General features: G+C 40.9%; 1 protein-coding gene across 2 annotated transcripts in view; it reads left to right on the plus strand.

Annotated features, from left to right (window-relative positions):
• COPS3 (COP9 signalosome subunit 3) overlaps positions 1–16,717 on the plus strand; it is a 44,468-nt gene that overhangs the window by 21,479 nt on the left and 6,272 nt on the right. For both annotated transcript variants that reach the window (XM_006877693.1, XM_006877694.1), the window contains exons 9-10: positions 7,121–7,207; positions 15,028–15,141. In XM_006877693.1, the coding sequence (XP_006877755.1) occupies positions 7,121–7,207; positions 15,028–15,141 (201 nt within the window). The remainder of the gene's footprint in view (positions 1–7,120; positions 7,208–15,027; positions 15,142–16,717) is intronic.

A 16,717-nucleotide genomic window follows, 5' to 3' on the forward strand; every position in this document is an offset into this window, starting at 1 on the left:
GAGATAAGGCCCTCATTACTTGACTTCTGTTTGCACCTCTTGCTGGAGTACTATGTTACTTAAATAGTGTTAACCATTTAAGCCATACTTGCCTAAGCTAAATGCAGATGAAGGGAGAGATTTAAGCAAGTTAGATAATTTTTCTTTTCAAAATGCAAATAACCTGATGTTTTGTGATTATAGAAAATATGCTTTTCAAGTATTATTTTGTTATGTGCTGTTGAGTCAGTTCCATAGTGACCCTATATAAGGTTTCTGAGGAGCAGCTAGTATGTTTGAAATGCTGACCTCATGGCTCCAATGGACCCTGTGGTCCAGTGGTTTATCCTACAGCGTCACACCAGGACTCCGTCATCAAGTATACACAGTGATAAAAGTAAACAGAAAACTGAAATCTCATTGCTGCAAGTAGTATTAAGAGTATTTTAAATGGAGCATTGTTTTTTTTTTCTCTTGAGTCATCGACTCAGAGCTGTAGCAATTCACAGCTGTTTGACAGTATGGTGGGTCTACTCCTGTGCACACCCTCTGTCTGTGTCCCAGCGGAGATGGTTGGAGAGCAAGACTAGGAGGTGCGGCCAGATCTGCTGAGCAGAACTGCTAATGAAGGAGGAGAGGGATCCGACAAGGTGACTTTCCCTGGCACCCAAGAGACACTGAGGAAGCAGAGTGGCAAGTTTAGAAGTAGCAGTGCAGGTCAGCAAACTGACAAGGATAAGTGCTTCTGCAGGAGACGAGGAAGGAGGTGAGAAGAATCACAAGTGGATGGCTTTAACAGACAAATTTGTTTTCTCACAGTTTTGCAGTCTAGAAGTCCAAAATCACCAACTGCTCTAAGGGCAAGCATTCTGTCTGTGTAGCTTCTAGGGGAAGGTTCCTTTTCTCTTCAGCGTCTATTCCTTAGCTTCCTGTGGAATGGCATCTATTTTCCCGGCCCTGATGTAGCATTGTAGGATAGCACTGGACTGCTAACCACCAGGACAGCTGTTCAAACCTGCCGGCTGCTCCTTGGAAACTCTATCTAGACAGGGTCACTATGAATAGCATGACACTGCTTTCTTAATCTGCTCCATATTCTGAGAAGAGATCGACTAAAAACACATCTGACTCTAATGCAGCTTCATAAACATAACAAATGAGATTATTGTTGTTGTTAAGTGCCCTCCATTTGACAGCATTGTTGGTTCTGACCCATAGTGACACTATAGGTTTCTGAGGAGCAGCTGGTGAGTTTGAACTGCCGACCTTGTTGTCTAGTGCTTATCCTACAGCACCACACCAGGACTCCAATGTCTCTTACTAACTAAACATTAGAAAATGAAATGGTTTTCAAGAAGTTCCTCTATGTCAACTCTGCTTAAGCCTCACTGACTAGAACTCACTGGGTATGGCTTTACTAGTTAGCTGGTGACTAGGGAGAAGGGGTTATGGATTTGGGTGATAAGCTACCGTTTGCAAATACCAATAGGCTACTCAGTATTAATATTTTGGTAATTATTTTTCTAGATTGTTCTTCTTTGTCTCTTCTCTGTATGAGTGGGCCCCAAAACATTCATGGAAAAATTCTTTTCATTCCATTTTTTCACTATATTTTTCAAATTCTCTCATATGTGTGCACTGTCAATTTAGATAAAATTGGGATTCTACTGTACTTATGAAGGAGCTCTGATAGCGTTGTTGTTGTTGTTAGGGGCCATTGAATCGGTGCCAACTCATAGTGACCTTATGCACAGTAGAACGAAACACTGCCCCATCCTGGGCCAACTTCACTATTGTTGCCACGCTTGAGTCCATCGATGCTGCCACTTCCCCAATCCATCTCTCTGGGGACTCTTCCTCTTTTTCTCTGACCCTCCACCTTAACAAACATGATATCCTTCTCCAGTGACTGGTTCCTCCTGACAATATGTCCTAAGTAAGAGAGACGAAGTTTGGCCATCCTGGCCTCTAAGGAGCACTCTGGCTGCACTTCTTCCAACACGGATCTGTTGGTTCTTTTGGCAGCCCATGGCATTTTCAATATTCTCCTCCAACACCATAACTCAAAGGCATCAATTCTTCTACGGTCTTCCTTATTTATTGCTCAACTTTCACATGCATATGAGGCTATTGAAAATACCATGGCTTGTGTCAGGCGCTGACATGACTAAGGTCATGGCTTAGTCCTTAAACTGACATCTTTGCTTTTCAACACTTTAAAAAAAAGGTTTTGTGCAGCAGATTTTCCGAATGCAATACGTCGTTTGATTTCTTGACTGCTGCTTCTGTGAGTGTTGATAGTTGATCCAAGAAGAATGAAGTCCTTGACTTCATCTTTTCTCCTTTGATAAGAATGTTGTTTATTGGCCCAGTGGTGAGGATTTTTGTTTTCTTGACATTGAGATGCAACCCATGCCACAGGCTGTGCTTTTTGGTCTTCATCAGTAAATATTTTAAGTCCTCTTCACTTTTTGCAAGCAAGGTTGTATCATCTGCATATCACAGGTTGTTAATGACTCTTTCTCCAATCCTGATGCCACGTTTTTCTTCATATAATTCAGCTTCTCAGATTATTTGCTCAGCATACAGGTTGAATTAGTATGGTGGAAGAATACAACCCTGTCGTACACATTTCTTGAACCGGGCTGCGAACTTCAAGGTCAGCCGTTTGAAACTACCAGCTTTTCTGTGGGGGAAAGATGAGGCTTTCTGCTCCTGTAAAGATTTACAGCCTTGGAATCCCTGTACAGGGTTGCTGAATTGGAACCGACTCCACAGCACATCACTGCCACCACTCTACTTCTGCGGCTTAGTTATTTAGTGCTGCTGTAAAAGAAATGGACTTCTGGCGTGGCGCTGTTGGGTAGGATTGCAAGGTTGGTTTGAACCACAAGGTTGGCGGTTCAAAATCACCATAACTTCTCAGAAAACTATCCTGGGTCGCTATGAGTTGGAACCAACTCGATGGCACTTAACAACAATAACATAACAGAAATACTATAAGTGGGTGACTTTAACAAACACATTTACTGTCTCTGTTTAGGAGGCTGGAAGTAAGTGTAGCAGCTCTGGGGAAGATGCTTTCACACTCCCTGCCGCCCGCCTCCCCACCCTCATCCCCCCAGCTCCACCCAAAGCCCTGGTCATTTCAAGCTTCTGCTCCTGAGAGATTTTCACAGGGCTTGTCATCTCTTTTCTCCTATCTCTGTTTCTCTTGTTCGTTCAGTCTCTCTATATTTCTAAAGAATACACTCTATACTAATCCTGTGTCATTAACATAGAAAATTCTTGAACAGGATTATAACCTTGGGCATAAAAGTGAGGATTTATACTACATTTGGTGGTGACATGTCAGTCCATAACAATGTGGGCCTTTTGTGTTTTGTTTTTTTTAAGTAACTTCATCAGAAATAATATTCATTTGACAAGCAGCTATGTAAGATTTTATTCTAGGGCAGAGATGGGTACAGAAGATGTCCTGCCATCACAGGAACCACCTCGAAGGCACTTAGCAACAACAACAACAGGCTTAACAGAAGCAGACCACCACCAGGCCTTGCTTTGGTAGTGCCCCTGAGTGGGTTCAGACCTCCAGCTGTTGCCTTAGTAGTCACACACAATCTGTTTTTGATACTCAAAGACCTATAAACAAAACAAACAACTCTGTTTGGAAGATTGGGCATTTTGACCAAATTCTAGACAGAGCAGTGACAAACACTGGTTTCCTTTATATATAACAACTTGTAGCCTCTTTTAATTTCTATTCCCTATTTATTTAAAGTTTTCAGCTTTGAAGTTTGTAAGATAGCTACTTTCCGTTGGTGTTGAATCAATAATATACTTATAATATACAAAATTTAAATGATAACAGAAGTCATCATTCAAGTCTTAGACACCAGTCACTCACTCTTTAGTCTTTGCCCAGAGCTAACTCGTAGGATCAGTTTCTTAGTATTGTTCTGGAGATAGTTTTATGTGCACACAAATAAATCCATACAAATATTTGTACTCACCACACACACACATATTTAGTTTCACTTTTGTTTAAAAAATTTTTTCGTTGTGAGTTGGGTAAAGGTTTTGTCTCATCTCGATTGCAGTTCCTTCACCAGTGTAAGTCATTCCATATACCCCCAATGTTTCTTCTTTCTTTCTCAACCTTTCTGAACTTTGACCTTGGATAAATGTTGCCCTTTTGATATCTAATAGTTGGTTATTTTACCTTGGTGTGGGCCGTCAGGATCATTTGAACCACAGGGTTGGTGCTTCAAACTCACCAAATGCTCCTCAGAAATCCTATATAGGGTTTCTATGTGTCATAACCAACTCGAGAACACTTAACAACACACTTCACTAGTATTACTGTTCTCTTATAAATCTATTTATAGTTTGGCTGAAACTTGAAACCCCAGTGTGAGTTCAGTTCTAGACCTGAAGGGTGGCGCAAGGGCATAGTCTTGAGTCCCACCATTGTCTGTGCATCCTGATCTTGCCCCCACCCCCACCCCTTTTTTTTTTTTTTTAACACAAATGCTATTAGCATACCATACACTTCTGGGATTTAGGTGGTTTCCTCTGTTTTTCTATTATAAACATATATGAAAATATGTGTAGAAATCCATTCAGTGCATTCCTACTCTTACTCTATTCCTATTTGTTGATGTAGTACTTATTCCTCCGATCCTAACCATGAAAGCTTGATTGTGTTGTTGTTAAATGCTGTCGAGTCAGTTTCAACTCAAAGCGACCCTGTATAGGGTTTCCGAGGAGTGGCTGGTGAACTTGAACCGCCAACCTGGCGGTTCAAACCGACCTTGCAGTCCAGTGCATTAACACACAGCGCCACACCAAGATTCCCAAAACTAGATTAGATATCACCTTAAAGGGGACAGTCCTCCAGACTGCCCAAGATTTTAGATGCCAGATGCAAGCACAGGGGTCTCTAGGACTAACCTAGCTTCTGATCTGACCCCCACAACTACTCAGGTTTCATAATTCATTAGAAGTGTATTTACAATTACAGACATGTTTTAGCCAAAAAGATACGGCTACAGAGAAAAATAAGACGAGGTCTGGGAGGATTTACAGTACAGAGCCTCCGTGTCTCACAGGGTGTGTATCAGTGTCAACCAGCAAGACCATGGTGCTTCAGTGTCGGGAGCTCCGCCTCATTTTCACAGCATGGCTGCTTGAATCGATGTGCATTTGTCTATATTGATATCGCCTGGTGGGTATTTCTGGCATGGCCAACCCCAGTCCAAGAGTCACCTCATTAGCATGGCCTATTAGGCTTATGTGGCCTGGAACCCTCACCAGGGAAATGCCCAGGCTTTAAAAACTATCTTGAGGAGCCGTGAACAAAGACTGTGTTCTTGGGTAAAGTTCATTTTAAGTCTTACACATACTTAAGGTAGAGTAGAACCACTGGGCCAAGAGGGGAATGCATGGGGATCTAGGGGTGCTGCTAAATTGTCTTCCATATATATATGGTACTAATTACATTGATTCCAGGTGCTAGTAAAGATGACTGCTCCTCAGACCTATAGTACTGCACAGAAGCCGTGGTGACACAGCAAGTTAAGCGGTATCCAGCTAACTGCAAGGCCAGCGGTTCAAATCCAACAGGCAGTCAGTGGGAGAAAGATGAAGCTGTCTGCTCTTGTTGATTAGCAGTCCCAGAAGCCCTGTGGAGCAGCTCTGCTGTATCCCTTAGGGTCACTATGACTTGGACTCAGCCTGATAGCAGTGGGTTTTGTTTGGTGGTAGTTCAGCATGTTGTCCAACTTTCATGTCTTTGGCAAACTGGAAGGTGAAAATGGAAATCCTGTTGTGGTTTGATTTTATATATGTTTAATTATAAGTGAGATTGAATGTCTTTAATATGGTAGAAAGCCCTCTGATTTCCTCTGATTTATTTGCTTTCAGATAGTTCTCAAACTGTTTGAATTATTGGTCTTTTACAGTTTTGCCAGAGTGCTTGACATTATCAGGAAGTTTACCGTTTTTTGGACTTCTAGGAGACTGATGGATCCCTGAGGTGGCACTGTAGGATCAGCACTGGGCTGTGAACCACAAGGTCAGCAGTTCAAACCCATCAGCTGCTCCTTGGAAACTATACAGGGTCACTATGAGTCAGAACCGACTTCACAACAACAGGAGACTGATGCTGACTCAGTCCACAGGGATCTCAATGTCGTGTTTTCACAAAAATTGTGTTTTACTGTTCAGGAAAGTAAGTTTTCAATGACTCAAATAGATCTACATATTTGTTATGAATTGATTGATTCCCCCCATTCAAAATGGATGTCCACTTGGCCAAGCCTTAGTTAATTTTCAATATTCTCCATTGTGTTGTGAGTTCTCACCTCTATGATGTTAATGAGATAGGATTGTTGTTAAGTGCCCTTGATGATTTGGTTCCAACTCATAGTGACCCTGCATAGAGTTTCCATGCTGGTGGATTTGAACCACCAACCTTGTGGTTAGCAGTCCAATGCTTATCCTACAGCGCCACACCAGGACAAGATTGTTGTTTTTAAGTACCATCAAGTTGGTTCCAACTCGGTGACCCTGTATAGCATTTCCAAGGAATGACTGGTGAGTTTGAACTGCCAACTTTGTGGTTCAAACTGACCTTATGGTCAAGTGCTTATTGTACAGTGCCACACCAAGGACTTCTTGGCATTTTTATTAAAGAGGCAGGATACAGTCTGTAAGATTAGGTTACATTTTGAGTAACCTAATCTTGAGCTAGAGAAGAGATTAAACCACAGAACAAAGATCAGAGGGATGTACTGTCGCTAAAATAGAAGAGCTAAGCATGGAGCTTGTCCTTAGGAGTCAGAGTCTCTGTGCTTTGAACCTGCTAGACCTAGGGAAGATTGATGCCAAGACAATGGAGCTCTCCAAGGAACAGCAAATGCACAGGTGCTGACAGGAGACATGGACCTTCCCCCCGAGCCAATAGACAGAGAAAGCATTGAACTGGCACTCTGAATTCAGACTTATAGACTCCTTAGCCTCTTGTGAAAGAATCCATCCACGTGTATTTCTGTTACAGCAGCACTATATAGAACTAAAACAATATTTAATAATTTTTTTTTCCTCAGTTGTTTTTGTGATTAATTCTTCTGACTTTCAGACATTTCTTACACTGTCATTACAAGATATGGCAAGCCGTGTTCAATTATCTGGACCTCAGGAGGCAGAGAAATATGTTCTACACATGGTGAGTATATTTTCATCTTTTAAGATTGATATATGTCAGTATAAAAGCAATGTGTTTATTATGAAAATAGGGAAAGGAACGAGGCATGTGGGAAACATCTAACTTAACCTACTGTTGATATTTCAGTCTAGTTCCTAAAAATCTGTGGAGTTTTCTGTTCATGGTTGTGCTGGGGGAAAATAAACCTGATTCAAAAATGTTCTGTACCCATTGCCATTGAGTCAGTTTTGATTCATAGTGTCCCTAGAGGGCAGAGTGGTCTTGAGACTGTAAATCTTTACTGCCTAATGTATCTCCCACAGACAAACCATTGCTCACGAGGTCACAAGAGAAACTTACATCTTCTCATGGATAGGAATCTGAGTTGCTGTGGACACTTGGTTCCTCTCATTGCTATGATTTATGTGGCATTCTTGCTTCTTTAAAAATTGTACCAATATATTATTAATCTGAAGTAACTCTTGGCTGTCATTATATAGCAGTTTGTGCTTTGTACACTAGAACATCAATCCACTGTGAGCTAAGGGACTTGAATCAGAAGGTAAATCAATGGTTACTAAGCACACTGTTTAGTTCAGAGAACATGTTTTAGCAAAGCATTCTTGATGTAGGAGGCAGTGCCTTGATTAACATTCTGGGCAAATTCATGGTTTCATCAGGGACCAGCACACTGAGTAGCATTCCTTCCTTCATTACTTCAGTTGTTGTTGTTCTGTCTAGTCACTTCCAACTCATAGCATCCCTGCATAGGGTTTCTGAGGAAAGGCTGGTGAGTTTGAACCACCAACTTTGAGGTCTAGTACACACGCAACGCCAGACCAGTACATCCAGAAATATTTTGAAAGTGTTTTAAATGATGATTACAAGAACTCTAATGGAAAAAATGTAAATATGACAAGTAAGGAGAGCAAACATGACACAACTGTGTATATGATAAGCATTGGACTGCTATCCACAAAATAAGGCTTTCTTTGTGGTGCTGCAGGATAATGCACTGGACCCCAAGGTCAGATCGAACCACAAGGTTGGTAATTCAAACTCACCACCTGCTCCTTGGAAAGCCTATACAGAGTTGCTGTGAGTTGGAACTGACTTGATAGCACTTAACAATAACAACCAAGTTTTACAGGAGCAGAAACCCTCATCGCTGGTTGTGGGTCACTGGTCAACAGTGAGGTAAGGCTCCACTGTTCGTCAGAGATAGCCAGATAATGCAGTTTATTTTCACAGAACAGGAACAGTGAAAGGTACCTCTGTTCATCAAATTGGAGTCCTGGCGTGGTACTGCAGGATAAGCGCTGGACTACTAACCACAAGGTCAGCAGTTCAGACCCACCAGTTGCCCCTTGGAAACTCTATACAGGGTGGTCACGTAACAACAGCAACCTTCATCACTTCCTGTGGTCAGTGACCTTATACAGTATAGAGTTTTATGGTCTTGTTTGCCCCTTTCAATAGTCATTGCTTTGAAAACATGTAGCTGGTCAGGTTATGTCACATAAATTCATGAGTGCCTTTGTATCTTAGTAACCTCATGGTGGAGGCTCTGTTGGGTCTATGCACCAGTGTCAGTGTGCCACAGCAGTTTGAGTTGCACTCTCACTGTGGCAAAGGGGACGAGCCACGGTGGTGGCGTGGTTACGCACTTGGCTGATCATCCTTGCAGTCTGCCTCTGTAAATATTTATGGCCTTGCAAACTCTATAGGGCACTTGTGCTTTTTCCTGTAGGGTCTCTGTGAGTTGGAATCAACTAGATAACAGTGGATTTGGTTTTGGCTTGAGGCAAAGGATACTATAACAAACATATTCACCACCCAGCTTAAAATAAGTCAAATATAGGTAGTCCTGACTTACAGTAGGCTTCCTTATAACTCTCTCTGTTTTGACATAAGCTGAATACCTCATATGTTTATTATTAGTCTTCATTATTGTTGCCTTTTATTTTCAGTATCTTTATACATCGGATCAGTTTGTCCTTGGGGCTTAGAAATGTTACATATAAACTTACTGATACATTTTAACAGCTAAAACCAAACCCACTGTCAAGTCAATTTCAATTCTTAGCAACCTTAAGTTATAGGACAGAGTAGAACTTCTCCATGGGGTTTTCTAAGGCTATAACTCTTTATGGAAGGAGACTCCTACATCTTTTTCTTTCAGAGTGCCTGCTGGGTTCAAACTGCTACCTTTCAATTACTAGCTAAGTGTTTGAACCAGTGTACCATTAGGGCACCTAATCTAAGTAAAATAAGTAAATCATAAAAATATACGGCAACAGTAAAGAAGAGTTAGATGAGTGGGCATTCTTTCATTTGTGGTAATCACTCCATTTGTGGAAGGTTCTAGATTGTCTGGATAACCCCTTGGAATAGGGATGGTGTTTCTAGTCAGAAAAGTAGTATTGTATGTGTACCTGCATCTGTAGCTCTTTCTTCCTAAATTTCTTGGTGATATCTCATTGCTTCCCATAGCTGCCTAATGACTTGAGCAAAACCGTTAGCTTATGGGTCCATGTTTTTGATCAACAGAAGCCCCTGAAGTGGTTTAGGAAAACAGTCTGTACAGCAGTGCCTCAAACAGTAAATCATACAATTTAATATCTGAGAGTAATAACATTAGCAGATTGTTTGTAGTATGAATTATCAATGAGAAGAGGCCCCCCATCCACCCACCCACCCACACTCACACAATAGCCAGTCTTACGTACAGTTCATCATAACTCGAATAGGTTTAAGTCAGGGGTTTATCTATGCTTCCTGAGTGCTGGTGTGCCACTATAGGATAAACACTCAACCATAAGGTCGGCAGTTCAAATTCACCAGCTGCTCCTTGGAAACCCTATACAGGGTTGCTATGAGTTGGACCTGACTCCACAACACTTAAGAACAACAACAACCTGTATTTCCAGTATACTGAAAACCCGTGTCACTTCTCTACCCCAACCATGTCACCACTCCCTGGATTTGAGTACGTGTCATTTAAAGGACTGCATGATAACTCATCAGATTAATATATTGTCTACCTGCATATCAGTTATATGAGTGCACAGCTCCAAAATCAACTTGTGCCTTTAGCCGAGAACAGGCAAATCTGCACCACTATAGAAAAAGCTGGGTACTATGGAATAATGCACTGGACTTCAGGGTAGGTTTGAACTGCAAGATTGGTGTTTCAAACTCACCAGCCGCTTCTCGGAAACCCTATACAGGGTCTCTGTCAGAAACAACTGGAAGGCACTTAACAACTTCGCCAACATAGAAAAGCAGGATTCTACATTTTTTGGATCCATATTATCCCTTTGCTGGAGTAGTATTTCATCAGCATAAGAGTAACAACTATTTCTCCTTTTGAAAATGAAGTCTTTTCTCAGTTTACAAATGTTTTGAGCTTTAATTTTTGACCCTTCTGTCTATCCCTCAAGACAAATGTACATACACAAAACCTGTCCCACTTCAGCTCCTTGCTAGCCCCATGTTGGTTACACAGACTTCCCCAGACATATCCTCGTTGATGGTAAGAAGAAACATACAAATGACCAATACCAGCTAGGACTTAAGATGCAGCAGATATGTGACAGGTCCAGTAGGGGTGGGGGAGGTTTGAGCCCTACTTGGCCACTGCAGAGAAAGTTATGATGCTGCTACATGTCCTACAGTGTACAGGTTAGCCCCATAATGAAATACTGTTGTTAAGTATGTCTAGTCGGGTCTGACTCACAACGTCCTTGTGCACAACAGAACAAAACACTGCTTGTTTCTGTGCCATCCTCACAATCTTTGTTAAACTTGAGCCCATTGCTGCTGCCACTATGCCTGTCCATCCCGTTGAGGATTTTTTTGTTGTCCCTCTACTCTACCTAGCATGTTGTCTTTCTCTAGGAAACAGTCCCTCCTGATAATGTGTCCGAAGTATGAGAAACAAAGTCTTAACATCCTGACTTCTAAGGAGCATTCTTGTTGTACTTCTTCCAGTACAGATTAGTTTGTTCTTCTGGCAGTCTATGGTCCTTTTAATATTCTCCTCCAACACCATAACTCAAATGCATCAATTCTTCTACAGTCTTCCTTATTCACTACCAACTTTCACATGCATATGACACTATTGAAGATACCATGGCTTGGGTCAGGTGCACCCTAGTCCTTAAATCTTGGCTCTTGACACTTTAAAGAGGTCTCGTGAAGCAGATTTGTCCAATGCAATACATGGTTTGATTTCTTGACTGATGGTTTCATGAGTGTTGATAGTGAATCCAAGCAAAACAAAGTCTTTGACAACTTCAATCTTTTCTCCATTTATATGGATGTTATTTATTGGTCCAGTGGTGAAGTTATTTGTCTTCCAATGCAATATGTGACTTGATTTCTTGACTCCTGCTTCCTGAGTATTGATAGTGAATCCAACCAAAATGAAATCTTTGACCAGTTCAATCTTTTCTCCATTTATATGGATGTTATTTGTTGGTCCAGTGATGAGGCTGTTTGTCTTCCAGTGCAATATATGGCTTGTTTTCTTGACAGCTGCTTCCATGGGTGTTCATAGTGTATCCAACCAAAACGAAGTCTTTGACAACTTCATTCTTTTATTCGTTTATCATGATATTTATTGGTCCAGTGGTGAGGTTATATTGAGGTGCAACTCCTAGTGAATGTTTTGATTTCCGTCACTAACGATTTTAAGTCCTCTTGGTTTTCAGCAAGCAAAGTTGTATAATCTGCATATCGCAGGTTGTTAATGAGTCTTCCTCTAATTCTAATGCCACATTCTTCTTCATATAATCTAGCTTCTCGGAGTCTTGGTTCAACATACAGATTGAGTAAGTATGGTTAATGAATACACCCCTAGGGCATACCTTTCCTATTTTTTAACCATAAAGTATCCTTTTGTTCTGTTTGAACAACTGCCTCTTGGTCTATGTACAAATTCCTCATGAGCACAGTTAAGTGTTCTGGAATAATCATTCTCCACAATGTTGTCCACAGCTTTTCATGATCCACACAATTGAAAGCCTATGCATAGCCAATGAAGCACAGGTAAACAAACATCTTTCTGGTACTCTCTGCTGTCAGACACGGTCCATCTGACGTCAGCAATAAGATTGCCCTTGTTCCACATCTTTGTCTGATTCTCGTTTGAACCTCTGGCAGTTTCCTGTCAACGTACTGTTTTAGTTGTTTTTGAATTATTTACTTGCATATGACATTAATGATTTTGTCCGATGATTTCCACATTCCACTGGATAACCTCTCTTTGAAATGATCATAAATATGAACCTCTTCCAGTTAGTTGGCCAGATTTAGCTGTCTTCCAAATTTCTTGGTTTAGATGAGTGAGTGCCTCAAGTGCTGCATCAATTTGTTGAATGATTTCAGTGTGTCTTCCATCAATTCCCAGATCCTTGTTCTTTGCCAATGCCTTCAGTGCACCTTGGACTTCCTCCTCCAGTATCATTGGCTCTTGATCATGTGCTGTCTCGTGAAATGGTTCAGTACAGACTCTGTGTATTCCTTTTATCTTCTTTTGATGCTTCTGCATCATTCAATATTTTGCCAAGGAATCCCTCAAATATTACAAGTCGTGGCTTGAAGTTTTTCTTCAGTGCTTTCAGCTTGGGAAGTGCTAAGTGTGTTCTTCCCTTTTGGTTTTCTAACTCCATTCTTTCACATCTCATTTTAATACTTGACTTGGTCTTCTTGAGCTGCCCTTTGAAATTTTCTTCTCAGTTTTTTTACCTCCTCATTTGTTCTGTTTGCTTTAGCATCTCTACAGTGGAGAGCATCTGACATCCATTTTGGCCTTTCCCTTCTTGTCTTCCTAATGACCTTTTGCTTTCTTCCTGTATGATGTTCTTCATGTCATCTCGCAACTCTTCAGTTCTTCTGTCATTAGTATCTAATGTATCAAATCTGTTCTTGAGATGATCTCTGAATTCAGGTGAGATATGTCAAAGTCATACTTTGGCTTTGTGGAGTTAGTTGGTTTAATTTTCTTCACCTTCAGCCTGAACTTGTATATGAGTAATTGATGGTTTGTTCCAAAGTCTGTCCCTGCCCTGGTTTTGGCTGGTGATATGGAACTTTTCCACTGTCTTTTTCACAGTTGTAGTCAGTTTGATTTCTGTTTATTCCATCTGGTGAGGTCCATGTGTATAATTGTCTTTAATGTTGTTTAAAAGTATTTACAGTGAGCAAATGTGGTCTTGAAAAATTCTATCGTGCAATCTCCAGCATCGTTTCTAGACCAAGGTCATATTTTCCAACTATAGATTCTTTCTCTTTAAATCTTGATTGCATGTTTGATCAATTTCAGACTGAAAAATTTGGTAGACTTTTTCAGTTTCATCATCACTGCCTTTAGTGGTTGGTTTGTAAATTAGAATAATAGTAATACTCACTGGTCTTCCTTGTAGGTGCTTGGATATTGTTGTTATGTGCTGTCAAGTCAGTTCTGACCCATATGAACCCTCTGTTGGGTTTCCAAGGAGCAGCTGGTGAGCTTGAACCACCAATCTTGTTGTTCAAACCGATCTTGCAGTCCAGCGCATTAACCCACAGCACCACACCAGGATATTTGTTGTTGTTGTTAAGTGCCTATGTGTTAATTCTGACCCATAGCAACCCAGTACATTATTTCTGAGGAATGACTGATGAGCTTGAACTGCCAACCTTGTGATTTAAATCGATTTTGCAGCCCAGCCCATTAACCTGCAGCCCCACCCCAGGACTACACTGGGTCCAAAATGTCAGCTCTGCTAAGAGTGAGAAGACCTGGCCTGCAGTGTCAGGTCTATGAAGACGGATTTATTTTAAGTAAATATTTTATTGAAGTATAACACATATGTTTTAGTTAAATACGTTTTCACAGAGTAAAAGCATCTCTGCAGCTACTATCCAAATCAAGACACAGGGTACTGCCGGTACCTTACATCAGCCTATGTGCTTGCTGCTCTTTTGTTTCTGACTTCTTTTACTTAACATTTTGAGCTTCATGCATGATGTGTGTCGTTGTAGTTAGTTCATTTCCAGGACTGCATGATTCCATTTTGTGAGGATACTTACTCATTCTGATTTGATGGATGTATGGATTCTTTCCAGTTGGGGTTCTTTGCATCCCAACTGTGCATAAGATACATATACACATTCCTGTGGTGATGATTCCTGTGGATATCATGGGTTTGTTTCTCAGTCAGGTGTATTCCACCTGTTTGTTAAAGCGGTGGGCACATAGAGAACTTAGTGCACTACTTCATTTCAGTACATTGCATATATACCCAAGTAGGACAGTTTAGGCAGCTCACTCTCAATGCTAACAGATGAAATAATCAGCTTCCCCAGTGTAGCTAGTTGTTAGGAATAACAATCAAACTGGGATATTTATTGGCTTCTCACTTTTTAGTTTTATGGACAGGATTTGGTTATAAGGATCAATCAGATAAACCCTTAATCATAGATACAGATAAACAAAATAGATCATAAAACTATCTTGGAATCAGCATTGGCAGAAACGTTTTCTTGAAGGAGCAGAAAATAATTTCAACTGAAATGAAACAAAAATGGATTAGGGCTTCAGGTTTTAAGACGTAAGTGCAATGTAAATTGTCTTTCAGTGAAACTGATGCTTAAAAATGCAAGGGCAGTATTTATATTATATATTTATATATATATATATAGTTGTCTGTTTTGTACACCTTAGCATCCATAGTGGTGCCTAGCACGTAAAGAATACACATTTATTGTTGTCTACGTTTTACCCTGGTCATATATATTACCATATAATCACATAATGATTGAATCAACTGTTTTTCTGATTTCTATTTTTATAGATAGAAGATGGTGAAATTTTTGCAAGTATTAATCAAAAGGACGGTATGGTCAGTTTTCATGATAACCCTGAAAAATATAATAACCCAGCCATGCTTCATAACATTGATCAAGAGGTAAATTTGAATACAGCGTCTGTGTTTACTTTTTATTGGTGTTTGAGATGGTGTAGGTAGAATACTCATGTTTCCTGTGCTCCAGGATAATTTTACTTTAAATCACAGGCTGTTGTTGTTCAGTGCATTGAGTCTGTTCCAACTCATAGCAACCCTGTGTGGGGTTTTTGAGGCTGTAATTGTTGTTGGAGCACAAAGACTCATCTTAATCCCATGGAGCAGCTGGTGGGCTCAAACCGCTGATCTTGTGGTTTGCAGCCCATCGTTTATCTTACAAAGCCGTTGCACTTCCTAAAGCACACATGGTGGTGGTGTGCAGTGGAATTGGTTCCAACTCATAGCCACCCTGTATAGGTTTTGCGAGACTATGACTTTACAAGAACAAAAAGATTCGAACCGCAGACTTTGAAGTTAGCAGTTCAGCTCATAATCCACTACGCCACCAGAGCTTCTTTATGAGAATGTTAGTTCTTAGAAAGTTAATTTCAAAATCGGCTGTATAAAACTCTTCATGAATATATGACTATGAATAAATGATGGGTTAGATTTCCCAACTAGCTAATGGCAGCCTACTTTAATTGCTCAAATGGTTGATGGGTCTTAAAATTAGTAAAATTCATTCAGCCATCTGTCATATAAAATTTATTCCGATCGAGATAGGTCAGGATGTCTGGGAGCGGGATCAGTGGGGTGGCTAAAGAGACAGTTGCACAGGGAAGCCTCCCTTGCCCTAGCAATTGCCACCTCAGTGTGCTTGCTGCCCAGTACCTTTCAGAGCTCTAGGTCAGGTAGTTCATGGCGGCTTCTGTTTGAATAGAAAAATGGATTAAACTAGAAGTTTAACATTGGCACCTACATTAGGCCATTTTTTAAATTCTAAAACCACACACATGAAAAATTCAAAACTGTACGTGTTTTTTAATCCATTTGATGGCAAAATGTCATCTGAATTGTATGTATAGAAGGTATTTAGCCTACTAAATAAATAACATTTTCTGTAGGAGACAGATGACTCTTTTTCCCATAAAGATTTATAGACTCAGAAAACCCCACACAGAGTGTGTGTGGTGTGTGTGTATGTGTGTGTGTGTGTGTGTGTGTGTGTGTGTGTGTGTATATATATATATATACACACACACACCACACACACACCTACAGAGAGGCTTCTATCATGGAGGGCATCGGTTATACGATGTGTGAGAACTGCACAGACCTGGTGGAGGTGTTAAATGAAACACAGACCACGGAGCGGCGGGGTGAGAGGTGTCTGGAGACCAGGTCGATGGGGAGATGCTGCCTAGCCGGAAGAGACTGCAGGGGCCGGCCAGGCTGTCCTACTTACCCAGGATGCGAGAGCACCATCCTAGCCTAACCATTGGATCGTGACTTTGAGGCGGGATCATCCAACTTAGAGACCCACAAGTGCAGCCCAAAGCGTCTCACTACAACCCAGTCACTCCTGCTGCGCTTCCGCCTCTTGATTGACATCCAAGGATGGAAATACCGCCTTTGAGCCGGACTTAAGGGCCCTAGCACAAGGAGATTCCTATTTAACAGCAACCATGCAACCGCCACT

This window comes from Chrysochloris asiatica, unplaced genomic scaffold (assembly GCF_000296735.1).
Source record: "Chrysochloris asiatica unplaced genomic scaffold, ChrAsi1.0 scaffold00556, whole genome shotgun sequence".
Classification (NCBI taxonomy): Eukaryota; Metazoa; Chordata; class Mammalia; order Afrosoricida; family Chrysochloridae; genus Chrysochloris; species Chrysochloris asiatica.